The sequence below is a fragment of the Salmo salar genome, chromosome ssa01 (assembly GCF_905237065.1).
Source record: "Salmo salar chromosome ssa01, Ssal_v3.1, whole genome shotgun sequence".
Taxonomy (NCBI): Eukaryota; Metazoa; Chordata; class Actinopteri; order Salmoniformes; family Salmonidae; genus Salmo; species Salmo salar.
Window position 1 is genome coordinate 65,909,036 of NC_059442.1, and position 23,110 is coordinate 65,932,145.

Here is a 23,110-nt window from a genome sequence, read left to right on the forward strand (position 1 = left end):
TGCCATGTAGTCTCTCACTACTGTGTGTCGGATGATCCCTAGAGCCTAGAGGCCTAGCACACAAGTCTTCCTGTACTCTGACCAGTGTCTATTGGTAGAACACAAGGTATGGACAGTATTGTGTTGTACAGGTGAAGATGTGTCAACTGAATATTAACCAGCATGCGTTGGGATTCTAGGTGTGTAACAACAAGAAGAGCTGCCATTGTGAGGAGCACTGGGCCCCTCCCTTCTGTGAGAGGGCGGGGTTTGGAGGCAGCCTCGACAGTGGACCAATGAGATTGTCAGGTACAGTACACTCCGTCCTCTTCATACTTCACTAACTGCACCCTGTGTTCCACTAATCTGGGCAGAGTAAGATAGTTAGTTTGGGACAATAATCAGGTTAAAACTTCTTATGGCTGGAATCCCGTTAGCGGGATTGATATGACAACAGCCAGTGAAAGTGCTGGGCGCCAAATTCAAAATGACAAAAATCTCATAATTAAAATTCCTCAAACATACAAGCATTATACACCATTGTAAGACTTTACTTCTTGTTAACCCAGCCACAGTGTCTGATTTCAAAAAGGCTTTACGGCAAAAGCAAACCATATGATTATGTTAGGTCAACGCCTATACTCAAAAAAACACAGCCATTTTCCAGCCAAAGAGAGGAGTCACAAAAAGCAGAAATAGAGATAAAATGAATCACTAACCTTTGATGATCTTCATCAGATGACACTAATAGGACTTCATGTTACACAATACATGTATGTTTTGTTCGAAAAAGTTCATATTTATATCCAAAAATCTCAGTTTACATTGGCGCGTTATGTTCAGTAATGTTTTGCCTCCAAAACAACCGGTGATTTTGCAGAGAGCCACATCAATTTACAGAAATACTCATCATAAATGTTGATGAAAATACAAGTGTTATGCATGGAACTTTAGATAAACTTCTCCTTAATGTCAGATTTCAAAAAAGCTTTACCGAAAAAGCACACCATGCAATAATCTGAGTACGGCGCTCAGACACAAAAACATGCCATACAATATATCCGCCATGTTGGAGTCAAAAATAGTCAGACATAGCATTATAAATATTCACTTACCTTTGATGATCTTCATCAGAATGCACTCCCAAGAATCCCAGTTCCACAATAAATGTTTGTTTTGTTCGATTAAGGCCATCCTTTATGTCCAAATACCTCCTTTTTGTTTGCGCCTTAAGTTCACAAATCCAAATTCACGATGCGCAGGTCAGACAAAAACTCAAGAAATTCCATTACAGTTCGTAGAAACATGTCAAATGATGTATAGAATCAATCTTTAGGATGTTTTTATCATAAATCTGCAATAAAGTTTCAACCGGAGAAATCCTCTGTCTTCAGAAATGCAATGGAACTGAGCTACCTCTCATGTGAGCGCACATGGCTGAGGCTCATGCCCTGCTGGCAGTCCGCTCACTCAATGAGCTCTTATTCTCTCCCACTTCACAGTAGAAGCCTCAAACAAGGTTCTAAAGACTGTTGACGTCTAGTGGAAGCCCTAGGAAGTGCAAAATGACCCCACAGACACTGTAGTTTGGATAGGCAATCACTTGAAAAACGTTCAAACCACTTCCTGGTTGGATTTTTTCTCAGGTTTTGGCCTGCCATATGAGTTCTGTTATACTCACATACATCATTCAAACAGTTTTAGAAACTTCAGAGAGTGTTTCCTATGCAAATCTACTAATAATATGCATATCTTAGCTTCTGGGCGTGAGTAGCAGGCAGTTTACTCTAGGCACGTCAGTCATCCAAGCTACTCAATACTGCCACCATCCATAAAAAGTTAACACCTTTAGCTGTACTTTTATAACCTGCTCACAGCAAGTTAGTTACTTTGAAGCTCTACTAAGCTCTCCAAACTTGCAGACGGATCTACCTCAGTCACCTATTCACCCTAGCTACATACAACTCATTACAACTAGACACGTACAACTTTCCCTGTCTGGTCATTCAAGAGCGGAAGGAAATAATGATGTAAATAATGTCAAATGTACTAAAACCCTGATGTAGCTTCTATTAACACTCTCTGTGTGTCTTGTTTGTGCTGTGCTGTAGATGTGCGTGTGTGTGTATTAATGTGCGTGTTGTCGTATGTGACGTCAGCTGACAGCAGGGGGGTTGCCGTGGCAATCCTGGCCACCCTCCTTAGCCTGATGGGTGCTGGGTTCCTGGTATTTCTCAAGAGGAAGACTCTGGTCCGTCTGCTCTTCACCAACAAGAAGACCACCATGGATAAACTGAGGTACAGTAGGACACCTCCTCCCACACCTGTGTTTCATCTTATGTTCTGGATATCAAGACAGAATACTTTTATAGAGATGCTTTCGTGTAGAGATGGTTATCTTGTAGAAATGACAGAGATATTGTTTCTAATATGCGTTATGGTCTCTCTCTGGTGATTTGATGTGTTCACAGCGATAACCTTGTGACTCCACTAACCATGTGAGGGGAGACGCATAGTCTAGCACATAGTCCTCACAATGCATGCGGGCCTTGTTTGTACAGAAAAAGGCCTGTTACTCTGTGTCTCAAAGCTGCAGCTCCTTAAGAGATGTAGAATAGTAGTTAGTAGAAGACTAGTATAGTAGTTGGAATGTTACCTCTGTCTTCATAGGTCTGTTGGGTCCACCAGGGCAACCAGCCCCAGCCAGACACAGTCCATGTACAGTTCACGACGCAAGCCCCTAGCCAAGCCTCCAGGTGCCAGCGTATACAAGGTGGGTCTCTTTCTGCAGCTGATTTTCCCTGATAGTCACTGTAGTAGAACACAGACTGTTTGTTACACGTGAGGGAGCTGGAGTTTTTCCCCAACCTTCCCTTATGATCAATTGATTAGATCTGGTTCAGTCATAGGCCAACAAAATGGAAGACGTAAGAAGTACACTTCGCATTGTATAAAAGATTGGGATATGGATGTAGGGACAGCTAAATTGTGTGTTAGCAAAGAAGTATTACAAACTAACTGCTGACAAACTATCGGTCACACACCATTGGATTTCTAATGCAATCATACTGTATCAAAACCCCAGCACCACAACAGGGAATCAACTTGGTGTGAGGCTTGCCATGCTTATCTGAACCTATTCATTCCAGACTTATTGTCAAAACAAGTTGACGGCTAAGCGTATAATTGATTTAGTCTCAGCGTCTCTTTCTTGAAGAAATATGAATGAGGCCACGGTATTGCTGGCAGAAGGCTGAAGAAACTTTGATTGAGAAGTAATCATGGTGCAGTATCCTTATAGGGCTGTGTATAATGGTTCTGCCTGCGATAAAAGCCTTTGTGTTCAGGGACACAGGAGAAAAGAGTTGGTGTCAAGCGTAAGAGGCAAATTGGGGTGGACTTGTTTTAGAATTGATAAGCATGTGTGTGCGCGTGTGTGTGCGTGTGTGTGTGTGTGCGCACGTGTGTGTGCATGTGTGCGTGTGTGTGCATGTGTGCGTGCGTGCGTGCGTGCGTGTGTGTGTGTGTGTGTGTGAGCATTCAAACAGCCACAGTCGATTCCCATGGAGAACAGCTGGAGTGTATCATTGTGGTCAGAGTTCAGGAGTTAAGGGTTTGCTGGCTTGGCCAGGAAGGATGCTTAACCCAGTTCTGTCTCCAACACCAGTATCATCTCCTCTAGTAAACGTGACTCTGGCTCCTCAGCAGTATTCAGTCTACCTGCTGTTTACTGTTTGTTCTGGCAGTCACGGTTCCCCCTGTCCAGATTTCCAGCAGACTCTCTGCAGGTCGCCTGGTGTAGCGTAGCTACAGGCCAGGCCAGTTCAGCCAGTCCATCCATCTCCGGTGCAATTAGGTTTATTAACAGCAGTTCTGAACAGGCAATCTGGTGCTGGCTTTGACCGTTTCAGTGTGTTAGATTCACTTACTATGTTTTCTGTTATTGACTGCCTGTGAAACGTGTTAATTCATAGTAATAGTACATCCATGACAGAGAACATGGGTATAGTTTTACCCTGGGTTCTCCTATCTGTATCCAGCTACTGTACATACGTACCAGGGATTTGAAATGATTGTTTGGGAGACTCCAACAGGAAATAACCTAAATGATCTGAGGAAGAGCAGAGGGAGGAGAACATAATAGCTCAAGCCCTGACTGAAAACCCAAACTAATAGCTCTCTCTTCTCTACCTCCCTTCCCCTCCATATCCCCTCCCCCTCACTCCATCCTCACAGCCATCCCACCGGAGTTTGGAGCCTCTCCTCCCTTCACACAGTTTGCATTCCCACAGCTTACGGCGGTTGCCCAACTACCAGCCCATCCACATCAGCCACCCCATGCCTGTCTCCCTGAGTGTGGGACAGCAACCTCTGCCCCCAGTCCCACCCCACCACAGGGCCCTGCCGGCCCACGCTGCCCTCTCCCCACCGCGGGCACCACCCTGCCACAGCCTGCCCAGACAGCAGCCCTACAGGATGGACCAGGTTAGTAGTCACTGTTCTGCCATGCCATCCGCTATGAATACAAATATCCAATGTATTTTCTGTAGGACTGCACAATTAATCGAATGCACAACAAAATCGCAATATTGACATGTGCAATATCCATATCTCAAGAGATTCATATCACATGCAATATTTTGAAATGTCACTCAGCTGCGTGTAATGTTTGTTTTTATAGTTTACTCATTCAAGTAGCACAGCTCTTCCTCCTCGCTGTTAGATTCACTATAAGTTTAGATGCTGTTCTGTTAGGTCAAATGCGGTCAACAGATTGTTCCAAACAAGAAAGATGCTGCTTTCCACTTAGATTTTAAATATAAATCATTCTATTTCTAGGATTCCATCAGTTCACCCAAGTGTTTTGATCTATATCGCTAGTAAAATTGCAATATCTCAAATCGCAATCGCAATGACATTTTTTGCCCATATCGTGCTGCCCTAATTCCCTTTTTGGGGATTTCTTTGGAAATTGACCTTGCTGGAAACAACATAGTAAAAAGTAGATTTATTAATTCACACAATCCATAACATTTGAAGAATATAAATTCAACAAGGGCAATCGGAAATACGTATTCCCTCACTCACTTATTCAAAACACTTGCCTTGTGTCCCAATAAACATATTATTACATAATGGATAAGTTATGGACCATGCATACTAAATAGTGTGTTGCTATAACCACTGGAAGGCATAGCTAAATAACTTAAATGAATGTGTTTGCTCAACTTGGCTCATATGTTCATTCAACTACAAATGATTATTTAAGCAAATAAATGCTTAAGTAAAAAATGCTGTGCAACTGGTTATACACAAACACACACGCAGTGCTTTTAACATACGATGTTTTCAACCTACATATTTGACACCCGTTAGCATACAGTACATGAATACATTGTGCATGTCCATTTATACAGTAACTTTTATTCAACATGTCCTCTCAAGTTTTTGGTTCACAGCATTCTGATATTCCTGCTACGCCATAATGTCTGTGTCTATTATCAGTTAATCGGACTAGTCTCTCATCATGGATTTGATTGACTTATTTCAGCAATGTAAGGGTTTTCTGTGTAGTTGTCTAAGGTTGGTGGGGCATATTTACTCTGTTTTAATTTTAGTCCTTAATCACTATAATATAGAAAAACATTTATTGATTGTACTTTTAACAGAGCTGAGATTTACTTTGAAGTGCAAAGTGTAGTAATACAGGTGAAATCAGTCATTGGCACACACATGGTGTGGTAGCAAGAAGATGGGTATGCTGTGAACCTAGAGGTTGTGAGTTCAAATCCTAGGTGAGGACATGTTGATTAATAATTACTGTCCAAATGAACATGCACAAAATAATCATGTGTGTCAAATATGAAAACATGGTATGTCAAAAGCACTGTTTGTGTGTGTGTAACTAGTTCCACAGCCTTTTCAGTTTAGATGGCCAAATAAAATGTTTTTTGTTGAATGAACATTTGGGACGAGTTGAGCAAGTTGCCTGAATTTTTGCTTAAGTTTTCTCAAGTTGGAGCTAAGTTTGGGCCAACAACTTTTTTTTTTAAGTTCAGGTAACACTTGAGTAGAGTAAACAAACAAATGCTGTGGAACAACTCAATTTTTTTTTACCGTGTGCACTTTATCCTTAAAGTTGTTCTCCACAAATCCAGTTTTGTGCTGAGCCAGCAAGGCTGTATCTAGAGTATGTAAATCAATCTGTCTGCTCAGGGCTTACGCAGGCAGGTGATCTGTATGCATAGAGCACCATGTCAGATGTCCGTGGCTTTATGAGGTGCAGAGTGCGCTGGCAGATGCACGTCATTGTAAAAAAAAAAAAAAGGAAGACATTAACTTTGAGATGTTACTATTCTCTCTGGTGTATAAAGCACATAACTACTCCCAGATGTAAGGGAAGAGCATGTAAGAGATGGAGAGAGACAGATATAGATCCAATGCATCCCCTTCTCCTGAGAAAGTCTCTGTTGAGGTATGGCAACAAATGGATCACATATGTGAAAATGGAGTGTGTAGCAGCCTAGCATAGTTCAGTTCCCCATGGTAAAAACTAACAACGGATGGTATATGTATGTTGTGTTTTTTTTCTACAATTGTAAGGCAACTTTGGGTCCTTGAAAAACGCTACATACAGTGCCTTCGGAAAGTATTCCGACCCCTTGACTTTTTTCCACATTTTATTACGTTTATTACATTATTCTAAAATGGATTACATTTTTTTTTAATCCTCAGCAATATACACACAATACCCCATAATGACAAGCGAAAACAGGTTTTTAGAAATGCCTTATTTACGTAAGTATTCAGACCCTTTGCTATGAGACTCGAAATTAAGCTGAGGTGCATCCTGCTTCCATTGATCATCCTTGAGATGTTTCTACAACTTGATTGGTCCTACAGTTGACAGTGCATGTCAGCACAAAAAAAGCCATGAGGTCGAAGTAATTGTCCATAGAGCTCCGAGATAGGATTGTGTCGAGGCACAGATCTGGGGAAGGGTACCACAAATTATGCTGCATTGAAAGTCCCCAAGAACACAGTGGCCTCCATCATTCTTAAATGGAAGAAGTTTGGAACCACCAAGACTCTTCCTAGAGCTGGCCGTCCGGCCAAACTGAGCAATCGGGGACGAGGGCCTTGGTCAGGGAGGTGACCAAGAACCCGATGGTCACTCTGATAGAGTTCCTCTGTGGAGATGGGAGAACCTTCCAGAAGGACAACCATCTCTACCGCACTCAATCAATCAGGCCTTTATGGTAGAGTGGGCAGATGGAAGCCACTCCTCAGTAAAAGGCACATGACAGCCCACTTGGCTGTCAAAAGGCACCTCAAGACTCTCAGACCATGAGAAACAAGATTCTCTGGTCTGATGAAACCAAGAGGGAACTCTTATGCCTGAATGCCAAGCATCACATCTGAAGGAAACCTGGCACCATCCCTACGGTAAAGCATGTTCGTGGCAGCATCATGCTGATGGGATGTTTTTCAGCGGCAGAGACTGGGAGACTTCTCAGGATCGAGGCAACGATGAAAGGAGTAAAGTACAGAGAGGTCCTTGATGAAAACTTGCTCCAGAGTGCTCAGGACCTCATACTGGGGCGAAACTTCACCTTCCAACAGGACAACGACCCTAAGCACACAGCCAACACAACGCAGGAGTGGCTTCAGAACAAGTCTCTGAATTTCCTTGAGTGGCCCAGCTAGAGCCCGGACTTGAACCCGATCAAACTTCTCTGGAGACACCAGAAAATAGCTGTGCAGCAACGCTCCCCATCCAACCTGACAGAGCTTGAGAGGAGCTGCAAAGAAGAATGGGAGAAACTCCCCAAATACAGGTGTGCCAAGCTTGTAGCGTCATACTCAAGAAGACTCGAGGCTGTAATCACTGGCGAAGGTTTATCCACAAAGTACTGAGCAAAGGGTCTGAATACTTATGTAAATGTTATATTTCATTGCTTTTTTAATAAATTAGCAAACATTTCAAAAAAACTGTTTTTGCTTTGTCATTATGGGATATTGTGTGTAGATCGATGTGGGAAAAAAACGATTTAATCCTTTTTAGAATTATGCTGTGACCTAATAAAATGTGGAAAAAGTCAAGGGGTCTGAATACTTTCCGAAGGCACTGTAAGTCCCATTTATCATTGCTATTATTATTATTAGTTATTATTATTATTACTCAGGTTATCTTGTACTCAAGCTCTCTTGTACATATTTATCTTTGAAACCAAACTTTAAAAAGTCAGAAATTCAAACTCGTGAGCTGTATATTCATGTAGTACTTTACTACAACCCAAATGTCCACTATGCTTTCTAACTGCCCAAGGGTTGTCAGTGTTACGCCCCTGAAAAAGGGGAGAAATAATCACGAGAGTGATACGGTATTGTTTCCTCAATGAGCTTTAGTGCAATGAGGAAAAAGACCGTGCTTTCCCCGCGAACTTGGGTGGAGACCAGAGCAAGCGATCTCAGGCTCATAGATTAAGAGCATTTAGTAGATCACAGATTAACACTTTTCCCCTTCAATTAGGCACCACAATATAAAGTAAGCAATATAATGTTTACACATTCCTTTTACAATTCTTACCCTTTGTACGCTTGACGGATTTTAACTTTTTAACACAATTATATGAATGTTATCAATCTCTATCAACTAATACTGAATGCCTGATCTTTTTAACCTTAGATGTTTTAAGATCCTCACATACTATGAACTTACTAATACTTTTTAATGTATAACAGGCTATGAGTATTTCCTTTAACCTGTCACACTCTCCCCTACAAAATAAATGTTGTCCCAACATTACCAACATTGTCTTCTTAAATAGTCTGTATGCACTGGACCTAGAAAATCCTCTTCTGTAAGGTAGTACTTGAGCAGAGGTCACGGGTCACAGTTCAAATATAACTAACAAGTTATATTCACAGTCCATATCTGTTGACCAGCTGTATAAACAGTCCATAATCAGTCTTTTCTCATACTATTGATCAACAGTCCATCAATTTTAATGATCTATATGTATAGTCTGCAAATTGTCTCTTGTGACAGTCTGTGAAATCAGTCAGTAGTCCATGGTCAAACATGTCAACTCTCTAGCCTCATGTTTGCTGAAGCCCATACATGTAAGGTGGCTGAAAGTAACATTGCTGTAGTGATGGCAGCCATGGAACCAGTCCTGGTGCAGAGTGGACAGGGAACAACTGTGGCTGTGGCTGGATACTGTAGCAGGAAGGGATACCAAGCTGATCATAGGTGATACGTCTTGGAGGGTGTCTCTCTCTTTGTGGCAGCTGGTAGGCTGGTTCCTCAGGTTCAGCAGCAGCAGTTAATGAAGGAAAGGCACTTGGTGGACGATCATCAGGCACATTTTCAGCAGGCAAGTTCATCTCCTCAGCAGGCAGGTCTTTAACTGTTGTTGTCTCCTCCAGCTGCTTTTCAACAAGAGGCTGTGTTGGTAGCGTATCAAGGACTGGCACCGCAACTATCTGTTTCACTGGTTGGGGCCTGTGTTCCCACTCTCTCGCTGGTTCAGCATTCCTCTCCTCAGGTACTGTAGGAGATGTGGGAACCTGTAGCGGCTCATGATGAAGGTCATATTCATCCCCGCTGTCTTCATCAGAATCTAGAGGCTGTGATGCAGGCTGATGTCTCCTTTTTTTCTGACTTTTGTCATCTTTGGTCATTTCTGGTTGTGTCTCAAAAGGTAAGTGGTCACAGGACATGAGCAGGCTTCTGTGCAGGACCCTGGAGCGTCCCCTACCCTTTTCTGGTCTCAATTCATAAATCGGCAGGTCTGAACCCATTTGTCTCACTAGTGTGTGAATTGTGTCTTCGCAATAGTTACGGAGTTTGCCTGGTCCTCCTCTTGGTGTCAGATTTTTAATCAGAACTCGCTCGCCAGGCTGTAGCACTGAACTCCTAACTTTAGTGTCATAGTACTTCTTACTTCTTTCAGCGGCTTTCTGAGCATTTTCATTTGCAATGATGTATGCTTCTTCCATCCCTCGTTTCCAGTTCTCCACGTAGTCTTGCTGGTTCTTGGAACCTGCCTCTGTGCGCAATCCAAATAGCATCTCAACTGGAAGCCTGGGTGATCTCCCAAACAGAAGATAAAATGGTGAATAGCCAGTCACTTCGCAACGGCTGCAGTTATAGGCATCAACCAGTTTGTTCAGAGACTCCTTCCAATTTGACTTTTGTGTCTCAGTTAGTGTCTTTAACCTGTTAGGGCTAGGGGGCAGTATTTACACGGCCGGATAAAAAACGTACCCGATTTAGTCTGGTTATTACTACTGCCCAGAAACTAGAATATGCATATAATTATTGGCTTTGGATAGAAGACACCCTAAAGTTTCTAAAACTGTTTGAATGGTGTCTGTGAGTATAACAGAACTCATATGGCAGGCAAAAACCTGAGAAGATTCTGTACAGGAAGTACCCTCTCTGACCATTCCTTGGGCTTCTTGGCTCTGTTTATTGAAAATGTAGGATCTTTGCTGTAACGTGACACTTCCTACGGCTCCCATAGGCTCTCAGAACCCGGGAAAAAGCTGAATTATGTAATTCCAGCCCCAGGCTCAAACACATTAGCGCCTTTGGTAAGTGCTCTATCAGAGGACCATCAGACTGAGGCTCGTGCACGAGGGGATCCCATGTTTTTATTTTCTCTCTCTTTGAACGTAAACACGCTTTCCTGGTCGGAATATTATCACTTTTTTACGAGAAAAATGGCATAAAAATTGATTTTAAACAGCGGTTGACATGCTTCGAAGTACGGTAATGGAATATTTAGAATTTTTTGTCACGAAACGCGTCGTGCGCGTCACCCTTCTTTACACTTCGGATAGTGTCTTGAACGCACGAACAAAACAGAGGATATTTGAACATAACTATGGATTATTTTGAACCAAACCAACATTTGTTATTGAAGTAGAAGTCCTGGGAGTGCATTCTGACGAAGAACAGCAAAGGTAATAACATTTTTCTTATAGTAAATCTGACTTTGGTGAGGGCTAAACTTGGTGGGTGTCTAAATAGCTAGCCCTGTGATGCCGGGCTATGTACTTAGAATATTGCAAAATGTGCTTTCACCGAAGAGCTATTTTAAAATCGGACATAGCGAGTGCATAGAGGAGGTCTGTATCTATAATTCTTAAAATAATTGTTATGTTTTTTGTGAACGTTTATCGTGAGTAATTTAGTAAATTCACCGGCAGTGTTCGGGGGTATGCTAGTTCTGAACGTCACATGCTAATGTAAAAAGCTGGTTTTTGTATATGAACTTGATTGAACAAAACATGCATGTATTGTATAACATAATGTCCTAGGGTTGTCATCTGATGAAGATCATCAAAGGTGAGTGCTGCATTTAGCTGTGTTCTGGGTTTTGGTGACATTATATGCTGGCTTGAAAAATGGGTGTCTGATTATTTCTGGCTGGGTACTCTGCTGACATAATCTAATGTTTTGCTTTCGTTGTAAAGCCTTTTTGAAATTGGACAGTGTGGTTAGATTAACGAGAGTCTTGTCTAAATGGCGAAAAAAGTAAATTTAAAATGGTGTAAAATAGTCATATGTTTGAGAAATTGAAGTAATAGCATTTCTAAGGTATTTGAATAACGCGCCACAGGATTCCACTGGCTGTTACGTAGGTGGGACGATTTCGTCCCACTGGCCCTAGAGAAGTTAACATTTGCAACAATGTTCTGTTCATGCGTTCCACTTGACCGTTCCCCATCGGGTGGTAGGGTGTTGTTCTGGACCCGCCATGCCACTGAGTTTCTTTAACTGATGGAACAACTGATTTTCAAATTCTCTCCCTTGGTCATGGTGGATGCGGGACAGGAACCCAAACTTCAGGGCAAAGTCATTGAAGATGAGATTTGCAGCAGTTTTACCTGACTTTGATGTGGTGACGTAGGCTTGAGTGAAACGTGTAAAATGAACAACAATCACGAGGATGTACTCATATCCCCCTTTGCATCTGTCGAGATGAAGGAAGTCTATACATACCAGTTCAAATGGCTGTGTTGTCACAATGTTTGTCAGAGGAGCTCTTGTTTCATGGGCTGGCTTTTTCTGCTTGACACAGCTACAAGTTTTAGTCACATAGTGCTCGATGTCAGATTGCATATATGGCCAGAAGAAGCGGTCACATACTAGTGATACAGTGCGGTCAGTACCTTGGCGTCCCATGTTATTGTGCAACTCTTCCATCACTTTACCTTTGTACTGCTCTGGTAGAACTAACTGCTTGCGGGCTGTAGTGATTCTGTACAGAATGCCATCACTGTCTATTATCAATTTGTCCCATTCTCTGAATAGGCATTTTGTCTTTGGACTGGATTCCCTTTGCTCTTTAACTGGCGGTTTGGAACCAGACAGTTTGAAATTGAGCACAGGACGGATGACCGGGTCAGATTCTTGTGCTTCTCTTATCCCATCTTTTAGGATCGAGCTGATTGTTTCAGTGGTTGTGTCACCTTCAGCTGATACTGACATAGATGCAGCTGAAAGTGACCAAGGTACAACAGCCTCTTTCTGTACCTCAACTGCTTGTATCGTGGCGGCAATGGTGTCTGGTGGAAGCTCCTCAGAACATTCTTCCATCAGTGACTCTACATCCAGTGGCATCCTTGACAAAGCATCTGCATCACCGTTCTCTCTGCCTGGCCTGTACTTTATTGTAAAGTGGAAATCAGCCAATTCTGCAACCCACCTGGAAGTGGTTGCGTTCAGTTTTGCAGTAGACAGAATGTAGCTGAGCGGGTTGTTATCGCTGTATACAGTGAAGGTCGGAGCATAGTACAAATAATCATGGAACTTATCAGTGATTGCCCATTTTAGAGCTAGAAATTCTAGCTTGCCCGAGTGGTAGTGATAGTTCTTCTCAGCTGCTGTTAAGGTTCGAGAGCCATAAGCAATGACCCTAAGCTTCCCATCTTGCTTTTGATAAAGAACTGCTCCCAAGCCTTGGTGTGACGCATCAGTGTGTACAACAAATGGCTGAGTGAAATCAGGGAAACCTAAGACTGGTGGGTGAAGCAAACACTCAATCAGCTGTTCAAGTGCCTGTTGATGCTGGTTAGTCCACAGGATTGGCTTGTTTGAGGGCACCACATGACTTCCTTTCTTTGTTTTTGTTTTCCGTGGGTGGTCAGGTAATTTCTTTGAATCTGCTTTCAGGAGGCCATACAGGCAGCTGGCCCTCCTAGAAAAGTATTTGATGTACTGTCTGTAGTAAGTGAGTAAACCAAGCATTTTTCTGAGCTGGCCCACAGTCTCTGGTCTGATTTCTTTCAATGCTCTTACTGCTTCAAAATCGGCTGGGTCAACTCGGCTGCCCTCTGCAGACACTATTCTGCCCAAATAACGGACCTGGGGTTTAAAGAGATCACACTTACTTGGTTTGAGTTTAATGCCATACTCTCTGAGACTCTGCAAAACTTTTCGCACATCATTCACATGGCTGTCGAAAGTTTTACTGAAAACTAGCATGTCGTCCAGATAAGGAATGCAGATGTTATCTCGGAGCCCTTCCAAACACTCCTCCATACACCGCTGAAAAGCTGCAGGAGCGTTCATGAGGCCGAATGGCATACGTATCCACTCATAGAGTCCCCACGGGGTCACAAATGCTGCCAGTGGTCTGCTTTCTTCAGAGATGAACCCCTGGTGATACGCTTTTCCCTGACCTAAGAGGGAGAACCAGGAATTACCACCTAAACTGTCCATGATGTCTTGGACCAGAGGAATGGGCTGGCGGTTGGGATGTATCTTTCTGTTCAGGTCTCTGTAATCTATACACAACCGGAGGGTCCCGTCCTTCTTCCGAACGCACACGACAGGTGAAGAATATGAAGAGTTTGACTTCCTAACCCAGCCCTGGGCTATGAGGTCATAAAGGTAACCCTTCATCTCCTGATATAGTGGCCTGGGCACTGACATGTATGTGCGCTTGACTGGTTCAGAGTCCTTTAGAGAAATAGTCATTTTCAATCGTTCAATACAGCCAATGTCATTGTCTGATCTGGAGAAGGAGGGACTCTCTTCTTTAAGCATTTGCCTAACAATCTCTCTCTGATCTTCGGTTAGGTGATTTAAACCTACTGGTGGATCCCACTGTTCAGTAGCAGTACATGGGGTTCGAACACTGGTGTGATTCACTGTGGCTGGGGTGACAGTTTTTTCAAAGACTTGGGCAGGTAACACAGTCATAATGGTTTGTACTGTACCGATTATTGTGCGTCCTAGTAGGGCAATGTCGTGGTCAGTGGGGTTAGAGACATCAAGCATGATAACTGGAAAAACACATTTCCTGACTCTGACTAGTGTGTCAAAGAACTCAAGGTCGTCTGGCCACTGCGTGTTCAGGTCTGGCTGGAAAAGCATTGTCATGTCCTCTTTGAAAGGCTGGGAAGCTACACGGCACTCAATCTGAATGCTACTGTGTTTTGGTACAGCAACCTTCTCTTTCTTGGTTTTCACTGCGTATTCATCTGTCTGTTCTGCGCTATCAGCCTGTATAAAAGCTCTCACCTTGTTTCTTTTGAGGCTTGGGAAAGCTGTTTTTACTGTACTGTATTGTTAAGTCTTTTCGGTCATTGTCAGGATGTGCTCGATAACATTGAAACCTATGATGAGATGAGATAGGTGACAGCCTTTCATTACCAGCACTGGGATGATCAGTTCCTTTGTTTGGTCAGTTTCAGAGGCTAGCCGAAAAGTTGTTTCAATCCATCCCAGGTACGGCATTTCAGTCCCATTTGCTGCAGTCAACCTTAGATCATCAGGTGAGTCCAGGATTTCTGAAACATCTCTCAGCCTTGCATTTGGGAGAGATTCCTCGTTTACTCACGATAAACGTTCACAAAAAGCATAACAATTATTTTAAGAATTATAGATACAGAACTCCTCTATGCACTCGATATGTCCAATTTTAAAATAGCTTTTTGGTGAAAGCACATTTTGCAATATTCTAAGTACATAGCCCAGCCATCACGGGCTAGCTATTTAGACAGCCGGCAAGTTTAGCACTCACCAATATCAGATTTACTATTATAAAAGTTTGATTACCTTTTGTTGTCTTCGTCAGAATGCACTCCCAGGACTGCTACTTCAATAACAAATGTTGGTTTGGTCCAAAATAATCCATCGTTATATCCGAATAGCGGCGTTTTGTTCGTGCGTCCCAGACACTATCCGAAATGGTAAATCAGGGTCGTGCGCATGGCGCAATTCGTGACAAAAAAAAATCGAAATATTCCATTACCGTACTTCGAAGCATGTCAACCGCTGTTTAAAATCAATTTTTATGCAATTTATCTCGTAAAAAAAGCGACAATATTCCGACCGGGAATCTCCTTTTCGGCAAACAGAGGAAAAAATCACAAAGACGGGGGCGGCCAGGGCACGTGCCTAAGCCCACAGTCCCTTGATATCCACTTGAGAAAGGCGATAATGTGTTTCAGCCTGGGGCTGGGATGATGACATTCAGGTTTTTCCCGGGCTCTGAGCGCCCATGGAAGACGTAGGAAGTGTCACGTTAGAGCAGAGATCCTTTGTAAAAGATAGAGATGGCAAAGAAGTTCAAGAAATGGTCAGACAGGCCACTTCCTGTAAAGGAATCTCTCAGGTTTTGACCTGCCATTTGAGTTCTGTTATACTCACAGACACCATTCAAACAGTTTTAGAAACTTTGGAGTGTTTTCTATCCAAAGCCAATAATTATATGCATATTCTAGTTACTGGGCAGGAGTAGTAACCAGATTAAATCGGGTACGTTTTTTATCCAGCCGTGAAAATACTGCCCCCTAGCCATAACAGGTTAACACTCGTCCCTCAGCGGTGACCCTTCCCCGTTTAAAGGGGCCTCTCTTGATGGTCTGACTCCCCGGATTTTACATCCAGCTTGAAAATGTTCTCCACTCCCACATCGGAAGCAGTGTGTGCAGCGTGCATCTGTTCTGGCCTGCTGGCAGACAAAACACCTCCTTGGAGCTTGAGCAGAGCGGTTGGTATACAGGTTAGGTGCATATTGATGCTGCGCAGGGTCAGGTGCTTGGGGCTGACTGTAGTTGCTGTAATACTGCTGCTGGGAAGCAGGTGGCTGGGGGTCCCTATCTGGTCTCCTAACTGGAGTTGGGGCATAGGCACAAGGCGGTGACTGAAACATAGGCTGCTGTATTGTCTCCTTAATCTGAGCAATCTCTGCACTGAGACCTTTTAGAGAAGCTACACCTGTCTTAAGTTCAGCTAACTCTGTTAACAGTTCTGCGGGTATCTTAGCTTTGGCTTCCTTTACAGGACACTTTGCAGATAGCGTATCTTCTAACTGGACTACACTTACAGTTGTAGCAGGCTGTGGGGCATTTAACCGCTTTTTTTTGTCTTTCTATCTCATTAGCACAAGCAATATTAAGCTTCTCTAGCAAAACCTCATCTGATGTTTCGCTATCTAGCAGGAGAGGCTGCATGTCTATCCTGATACTGTCACTCTGGAGACCTGTAAGGACTGTGTGTAAACACATGCGCTGGACTAGAGCAGGTTCATACTTAAGCCCTGATTCTGACTCCTGGGATGCAAACAGTACTTTCTGCCTCAAATCTAAGACGCGCATCAGGAAGCTTTGAGGGGTCTCCTTGCTATGCTGTGCTTCTGAAGCTAGCTGTTTGTAAAGCTCTGTTGCACTCTTCTCTTGGAAGTGGGAACGCAGGATACATCTAAGTGTGGGAAGAGTTAGCTGGGGTTTACCTTCCAAGTAGCTGCGTAGCTGTGAGCCTGGAGAAATAGCCCTGACTACTGCGTCTACTATTTCTACCTCAGGATAGCCTCTGTTATGTCCATTCTCAATCTGATGGGCAGGGCTGGAAAAAATCAGTTTATCTTTCTGGCCCGGTTCACCTATCTGACCAGAAATGTTAAACTTTTTGCGCCAGTATGAGCTGGGCTGTGCACTGGGTGAGAGCGGCACGCTCCCCTGAAGATTGGCATGGGGTTGGGGCTGACCCAGAGAATCACTGGCTTTGGCTGCAGTAATCTGCTCAGTTCCCACCCCTTGTTGTGGGGTTACAGTTCTCAGTTCCTCTATTCTGTGATGTGTTCCGGCTGTTTCAATATCATGGTCAGTCTGCCCTGTTTTGTTATCTATGCCACTGATCATCTCTGTCATTTTGTCTTTAAGTAGCAACAATTCCGACATGCCGCCATCTTCTAACTCTGCAACTTCCTCTCTTTCAAGGAACATCATAATGTGAGTCATCAATGATATGCGGGATTTGCCTTGAACATCACTTCTCTGTTCGCCTGATATGTCAAGGAAATCACATATCTCTAGTAACTTGTCTTTAGTCAGGGTGTGCAATTCTCCTACTACCTCTTCCTGTAGTTCTTCCAAGGCGGTCGTCATGTTGACAGAACAGGATGAACTTTTACTGTGCAGGAGTTGACTCTGAATTAGATGGTCCTTACTGTCTCTGACGGTCGATCAATGGCCTCAGTTGACACGTACTTAACCACCAACTTCCAGCTCCCCTCGAACAGCAACACTTTCCTCACTGCAGCCTGCCTGAGTTGTTAGGTGGGGATTTAGCTGGCTCGGAATTCAGCGACCAGAATGTGGAAACTGGACATCTGTGCAGCAATCTCAGCGGAGCCTCCAAAAATGTTACGCCCCTGAAAAAGGGGAGAAATAATCACGAGAGTGATACGGTATTGTTTCCTCAATGAGCTTTAGTGCAATGAGGAAAAAGACCGAGCTTTCCCCGCGAACTTGGGTGGAGACCAGAGCAATCGATCTCAGGCTCATAGATTAAGAGCATTTAGTAGATCACAGATTAACACTTTTCCACTTCAATTAGGCACCACAATATAAAGTAAGCAATATAACGTTTACACATTCCTTTTACAATTCTTACCCTATGTACGCTTGACGGATTTTAACTTTTTAACACAATTATATGAATGTTATCAATCTCTATCAACTAATACTGAATGCCTGATCTTTTTAACCTTAGATGTTTTAAGATCCTCACATGCTATGAACTTACTAATACTTTTTAATGTATAACAGGCTATGAGTATTTCCTTTAACCTGTCACATCAGCATGGTCTAAATCAGGTTTCACAGTTCAGGCAAAAAGGTACATCTTGACTTAGGAGGTCTGCTGAGGGGCACAGTTGGTGTTGAATGTGGGGGTCCATATTATGTTATATGGTGTCCAAGGTGACGTCTCATCTACATAGACTCCTGCAGTAGTGGAGTATCGGGTCCAGCACTACCCCCGCTGTGTGGGATTCATTCTCCATCTACCCACCACAGAGAGGTAGACACACAACACTTGAGGTATTAGATGCCCTTAACAACAGATCTAGTATCAGATTACCCTACCCCTTAACTATCAGAGAGAGGAAAACCTATCTGATTCGAGATGAGTGGTTAGAGGCACTTCTACTTACTGGGAGCCACACCAGGCTGGAGAGAAGGCTTCAATCTGATTAGGTCTTTATTTCAACCTCTGTGGCGCCTCTGGTTTAACTGCATCAGGAGACGATTCAGCTGCCATCCCCAGGAGGTGATCTTATTCTTTGAGTTTAGCGTTTCGAAAGGCAAATTGAAGCAACAAACAGACCGCTGTTTCACAAGAAGTGGTCTCCACTGCTTGTCCTAATACAATTTAACTGAGTCCAAGTAACAAGATGTGGTTTAAGCTACAAAACATTAACACTAGTACTGTAGACTCAGTCGTATCTGGTCTAAGAGCTTGATCGACTACAACAGAGTAGCCACTAATGATGACATCACTGGGGATGGCCATTCATAACTGATTCGTTAAATGACACGTCATGTCTTCAGGTGCTGTTACAACCCCACTTCTCTACCTACCACACTATGCCATGCCTACCTACCGCTGCCATGTATGCATGGTCAAACCACTCACATAATGGAATAATAATCTTTCACATCAGGGGGTCACAGTTATTCAAGCATGGTTGATGTAAATCACCTTCTTGCTGATGTGTGAAACATTACAGAGCTGGAAGTCCCAACAAAGTCATCTAGTCCAGGACACACTTTCCACCCTTGAAGGACAAGCTCATATTTGTTATATAAATGGCATGTTATAGAAGATTCCAGACACTTTTTGGACGATTTCACTTGGTTTTGAGAAACAGACCCCAACCAGCGATATACCTCATGCTCATTCTGCAGTGCCAGGGCACGGATAAAAAAAAGCTCCAAAAACACCAAGCATAGTGATGTAGGTCATCAGATGTTGTACACATGCAATTGTGTCATTACGAACTTTATCTTCAATGTTACATTCCATTTTGTCAGACTCGAGCGATACTTTTCCATGTGCAAGCATGGGCATGCTTTCTCGTTCCTATTGTGGTGATACGGAACGATGCTGAGACTCCGATTTTTCACTTTAAACAAAAAACAGTGATTGCAAAGTTAAACAAACCCTTCAACTCTATGCACATCTCTATGTTAAAAAAACAAAGTTTGGTAACAGAATGACGGCTCAAACAGCACAAACCGTCATTCTGTTAGCAAACTTTGTATCTGCATTGTTCTTCAAGTAAATGTGTTTTTGTAAAATGTTCAGAGGAAATTGTTAAAAATCATCCTTGTACATAGAGATGTATGGTTTGTTTAACTTCGCAATCATAGTTTATTTTTACATTTTAAAGTTTCATATTGGAGTCTTTGCATCATTCTGTTACAGTAGAATTGCCTTTAACACTTCATTCTGTTCTCTAAATCCTTTGAATTTGGTGTTTGCTGTAACTTGGCACTTATTTGTGAGTGTTGCGCAAGGTTTGTTCCTTTCCTCCTACAAACTGTGCAGAGCAGCTGGGATGCTGCTAGCAGATGTTTGCCATTACCTCGCCCTCCCCATTTTAGATTAGTAACACATGATGGCACCTCATTTAGATAACCTTCCAGAGAGAGTTGCTACGGAAGTGGTGGCTACAGAACAGACAGATACATTATTCTGATGAACTCTATAACACAGTGCCCTCTAGTGAGGTTTCTGTGCCAACACTACTCTTCAACTTCTGGTTTGTCGTTCCTAGGACCGTGAGAAGCCCAGTCCGCCCCAGAAGCCCCTGCCTGCAGACCCTCTGGACAGGCGTGCTTGGGTGGAAAGCAGCACCTCGGTGGTGGGGGTCCGCCTCCCTGGACCCATCCCTATCCCCATCCCCACCGTGCCCAGGCCCCTGCTCACCATCCCACAACCAAACAGGTCTGTTCTACGGTGGGCTGGCTGGCAAAAGTTTATAGCTATATACTGTATGAATGAAAAATGTATGAAAAAAAATGTAATCTTTGCTCTGCATGTTTTTTTTCTCCCTTTTCAGACATGCACCCATACAATCCCTGAGACTGCCTAAGACTCATCATTTCGACCGCTGATCACAAAGAAATGGAGATGGAATAGTGGGGAGCTCTATGGATGGAGACCCATATTTGCACTACAAGACTCTACCAGACCTTTGCAACTTTGAAAGGGTCTCAGAGTTTTAGGAAAAGGGGACTGACTTCAAACATTGGTGCTATGCCTCTGAAAGGTGCTTTTGTTGTCCTCACTCAGGTACAAATGAACTATTTAATGTCTTGTAACTCACTAAGCAGCAGTGTTAGGGACTGGGAGTTTATGTTCAGTTTGTCATTAATAAGAACTGCTTTCACATTCCAAGGCATCCACTCACTTCATAATCAGCAACAGTGTCGGACTGACATGTTGGACTTGTCAATTGAGGTGTGTTTCGAGCACAGGTGGTTGGTTGGTGGCACCTTAATTGAGGAGGACGGGCTTGTGGTAATGCTGGAGCAGATTAAGTAGAATGGTATGAAATACATTAAACACATGGTTTCCATGTGTTTAATGCCATTCCATTTGCTCTGTTCCAGCCATTATTATGAGCCGTCCTCTCCTCAGCAGCCTCCACTGGTTTCAAGTAATCCAATTCGGTGCAGAAGCAAGGGAATTGTTCAGAATGGACACATACTTGAGAATTGACATTTTGGATTATTGTTCGATCTTTGTATTCATACATGATCTACATACATGATCTTTATTCATACAGTATGTACCCTAATATGAGTTCATTGACAGGGTATTGGACCCAAGTATAGAACTACAGTACCACAGAGAAAAGTATCTCTGACCTTGAAGTTTTTCTCCGCTGGCGAACTTGAACACGTTTACAAACTTACAAATGATTTTGGGCTCTTACATGCCCTTAATAGTTCATGTTGTGACCACAGACTTGAAGGATATGCTGTAGTCACCGCTTTCATAAATACTCAACTCTCTTACACACAGTTTGGAGTATTTGCTGGCAGTTGTGTAATACGTAATGCTCCCAGCGGGGCCAGGAGAGTCTAAAATGAGCTGACACTGCTGGGTTCCAGAGAATTACAGCAACACCAAATAATGCAATATAACTGGGCTGGTGGAGGAGCGTGCTACACTTCAGCTCACTTGATGCTGTGGTGTCAAGATGACTTCAGTGTTGTGAACAGTCCAAACCCCACTTAGATGGTGTCCAATGTTTTATTCATTTTTATCTTTTCAAAGTTTACTCAGACAAAAGTATGCACAAGTGGTTTACTTTATGAGGTAATTGCCGGTACTTGACCTCATGGTTATCATTATTCATTTAGTATTGGAGCTCGGTCTCACACATTGGCACACAACTCTCCTTGAGGTTTTCAAGACAATTCCAATTAAGTTGAATTTGTCCTTTGAAATATTACAGTCTTACAGCAAATATATCCAATACCTGTACTGAATGTCCTGTTCTTTTCCCTTTAAACTTTACTTTACTTTAATTTGTGGACTAAGTGACACAATTGATTTTCAATACATTAAAATGTTGTCCAAATTAAAGTAGAGACTGTGGGTACATAATGTCTTGGCCACAATATGGTTAATTAAATATAGCTCTGATGGGTGCTGAGTAAGTGTTCATCATACTGCTCAGTCACCTGGCATGGCACGGGGTGTGTGTGTGCGTGCATGCCTGCGCGTGTGTGTAGCAGCAAGCTTACCATATGAAGTTATGACCTCACTCTCATAACTACTTTTGCAAGGTTGTTTCAACAGGAGGGAACTTTTACATGAAAAAGTATTCAGTACAGCAGTAAACAGGGGCACATGTGGTTGCATTATTGTAGGTGTAAAACAAAATATCAAACCTGGTCTGCAATGTATTGTGATCACCAATATACTGTTGTGCTTTAATTCAATGGATGCATGTGCGTGTACTCATAATGCAGTGTATGTCTTGTCGCTCAATATTGTGGAATGCACTACTCGCTACTCATCAGACTTGCATTGCGTAGTTGCATTTACACTTTTAGTAATCACTGTATATGTTCCTTTTTACAGATTTAGATAAACTGCTATCTGATGTCAGCATTTGTCAGATCTTCAGATCTATTCACATGTAAAAGTTGCTTTCTACAAATGTACTGTATTTTTTGTTTCACTGTTACATTTTCAAATTAAAAGCCATTGTACAGTTAGTGTAAATATAGTATCTGTCAGCAATCATTATTTTATTTTACAAGAGCAGTGAGAACCACAATGTGATGGTTTCTCCTGTTCAATAAAACATGTATTTTTTTTATTAAACTCCATTTGGAATGAGGATTATGGTAAAAGATTGGATTCTGGAGCAGTTGGAGTACTTGAACATTATTGCGGAGCCAAATAAATGAGGTTTCTCTTATGCTGTTCATTTGATTTATTTGCATTTATTTTGCTGACTGTACAGGCGAATGTAGGTAGAAGACAACACAAACACATTATTACAAATAATAATACATGACTCATTGGCACAGCAATGTGAAATGTGTCTCCCTCTCATAGGATAAGGTTTTATCAGACATCTGTACAGTATAGCGTAACCAAGTCAGTCCTTTGAGTCTTGAGGCAATTCTTGGTGGTTTATTATTTCATTTAGCCATAAAAATCTTTTGTTATGCAAAACAAATATCCAGATAAAAATGCAGGTTTAGTATACATACATACAATGTGTTAAAAAATAAGCAACAATAATAAAGCTATTAGAAATTATGAAAAAAATGAGGCTGTCAACCTAAGCCCTTT

The 23,110-nt window shown here is 42.6% G+C and overlaps 1 protein-coding gene across 2 annotated transcripts in view; it reads left to right on the forward strand.

Moving 5' to 3' along the window:
• The window catches only part of adam12b (ADAM metallopeptidase domain 12b), a 167,404-nt gene extending 144,667 nt beyond the window's left edge, over positions 1-22,737 (forward strand). Inside the window, exons 18-23 of one of the 2 annotated variants that reach the window (XM_014204336.2) lie at positions 180-288; positions 2,091-2,277; positions 2,650-2,752; positions 4,216-4,464; positions 20,067-20,236; positions 20,352-22,737. In XM_014204336.2, the coding sequence (XP_014059811.2) occupies positions 180-288; positions 2,091-2,277; positions 2,650-2,752; positions 4,216-4,464; positions 20,067-20,236; positions 20,352-20,406 (873 nt within the window). In that variant the 3' untranslated portion in view covers positions 20,407-22,737. The remainder of the gene's footprint in view (positions 1-179; positions 289-2,090; positions 2,278-2,649; positions 2,753-4,215; positions 4,465-20,066; positions 20,237-20,351) is intronic. The other variant, XM_014204340.2, reaches the window with a different exon arrangement.
• Positions 22,738-23,110: the final 373 nt, after the last annotated feature.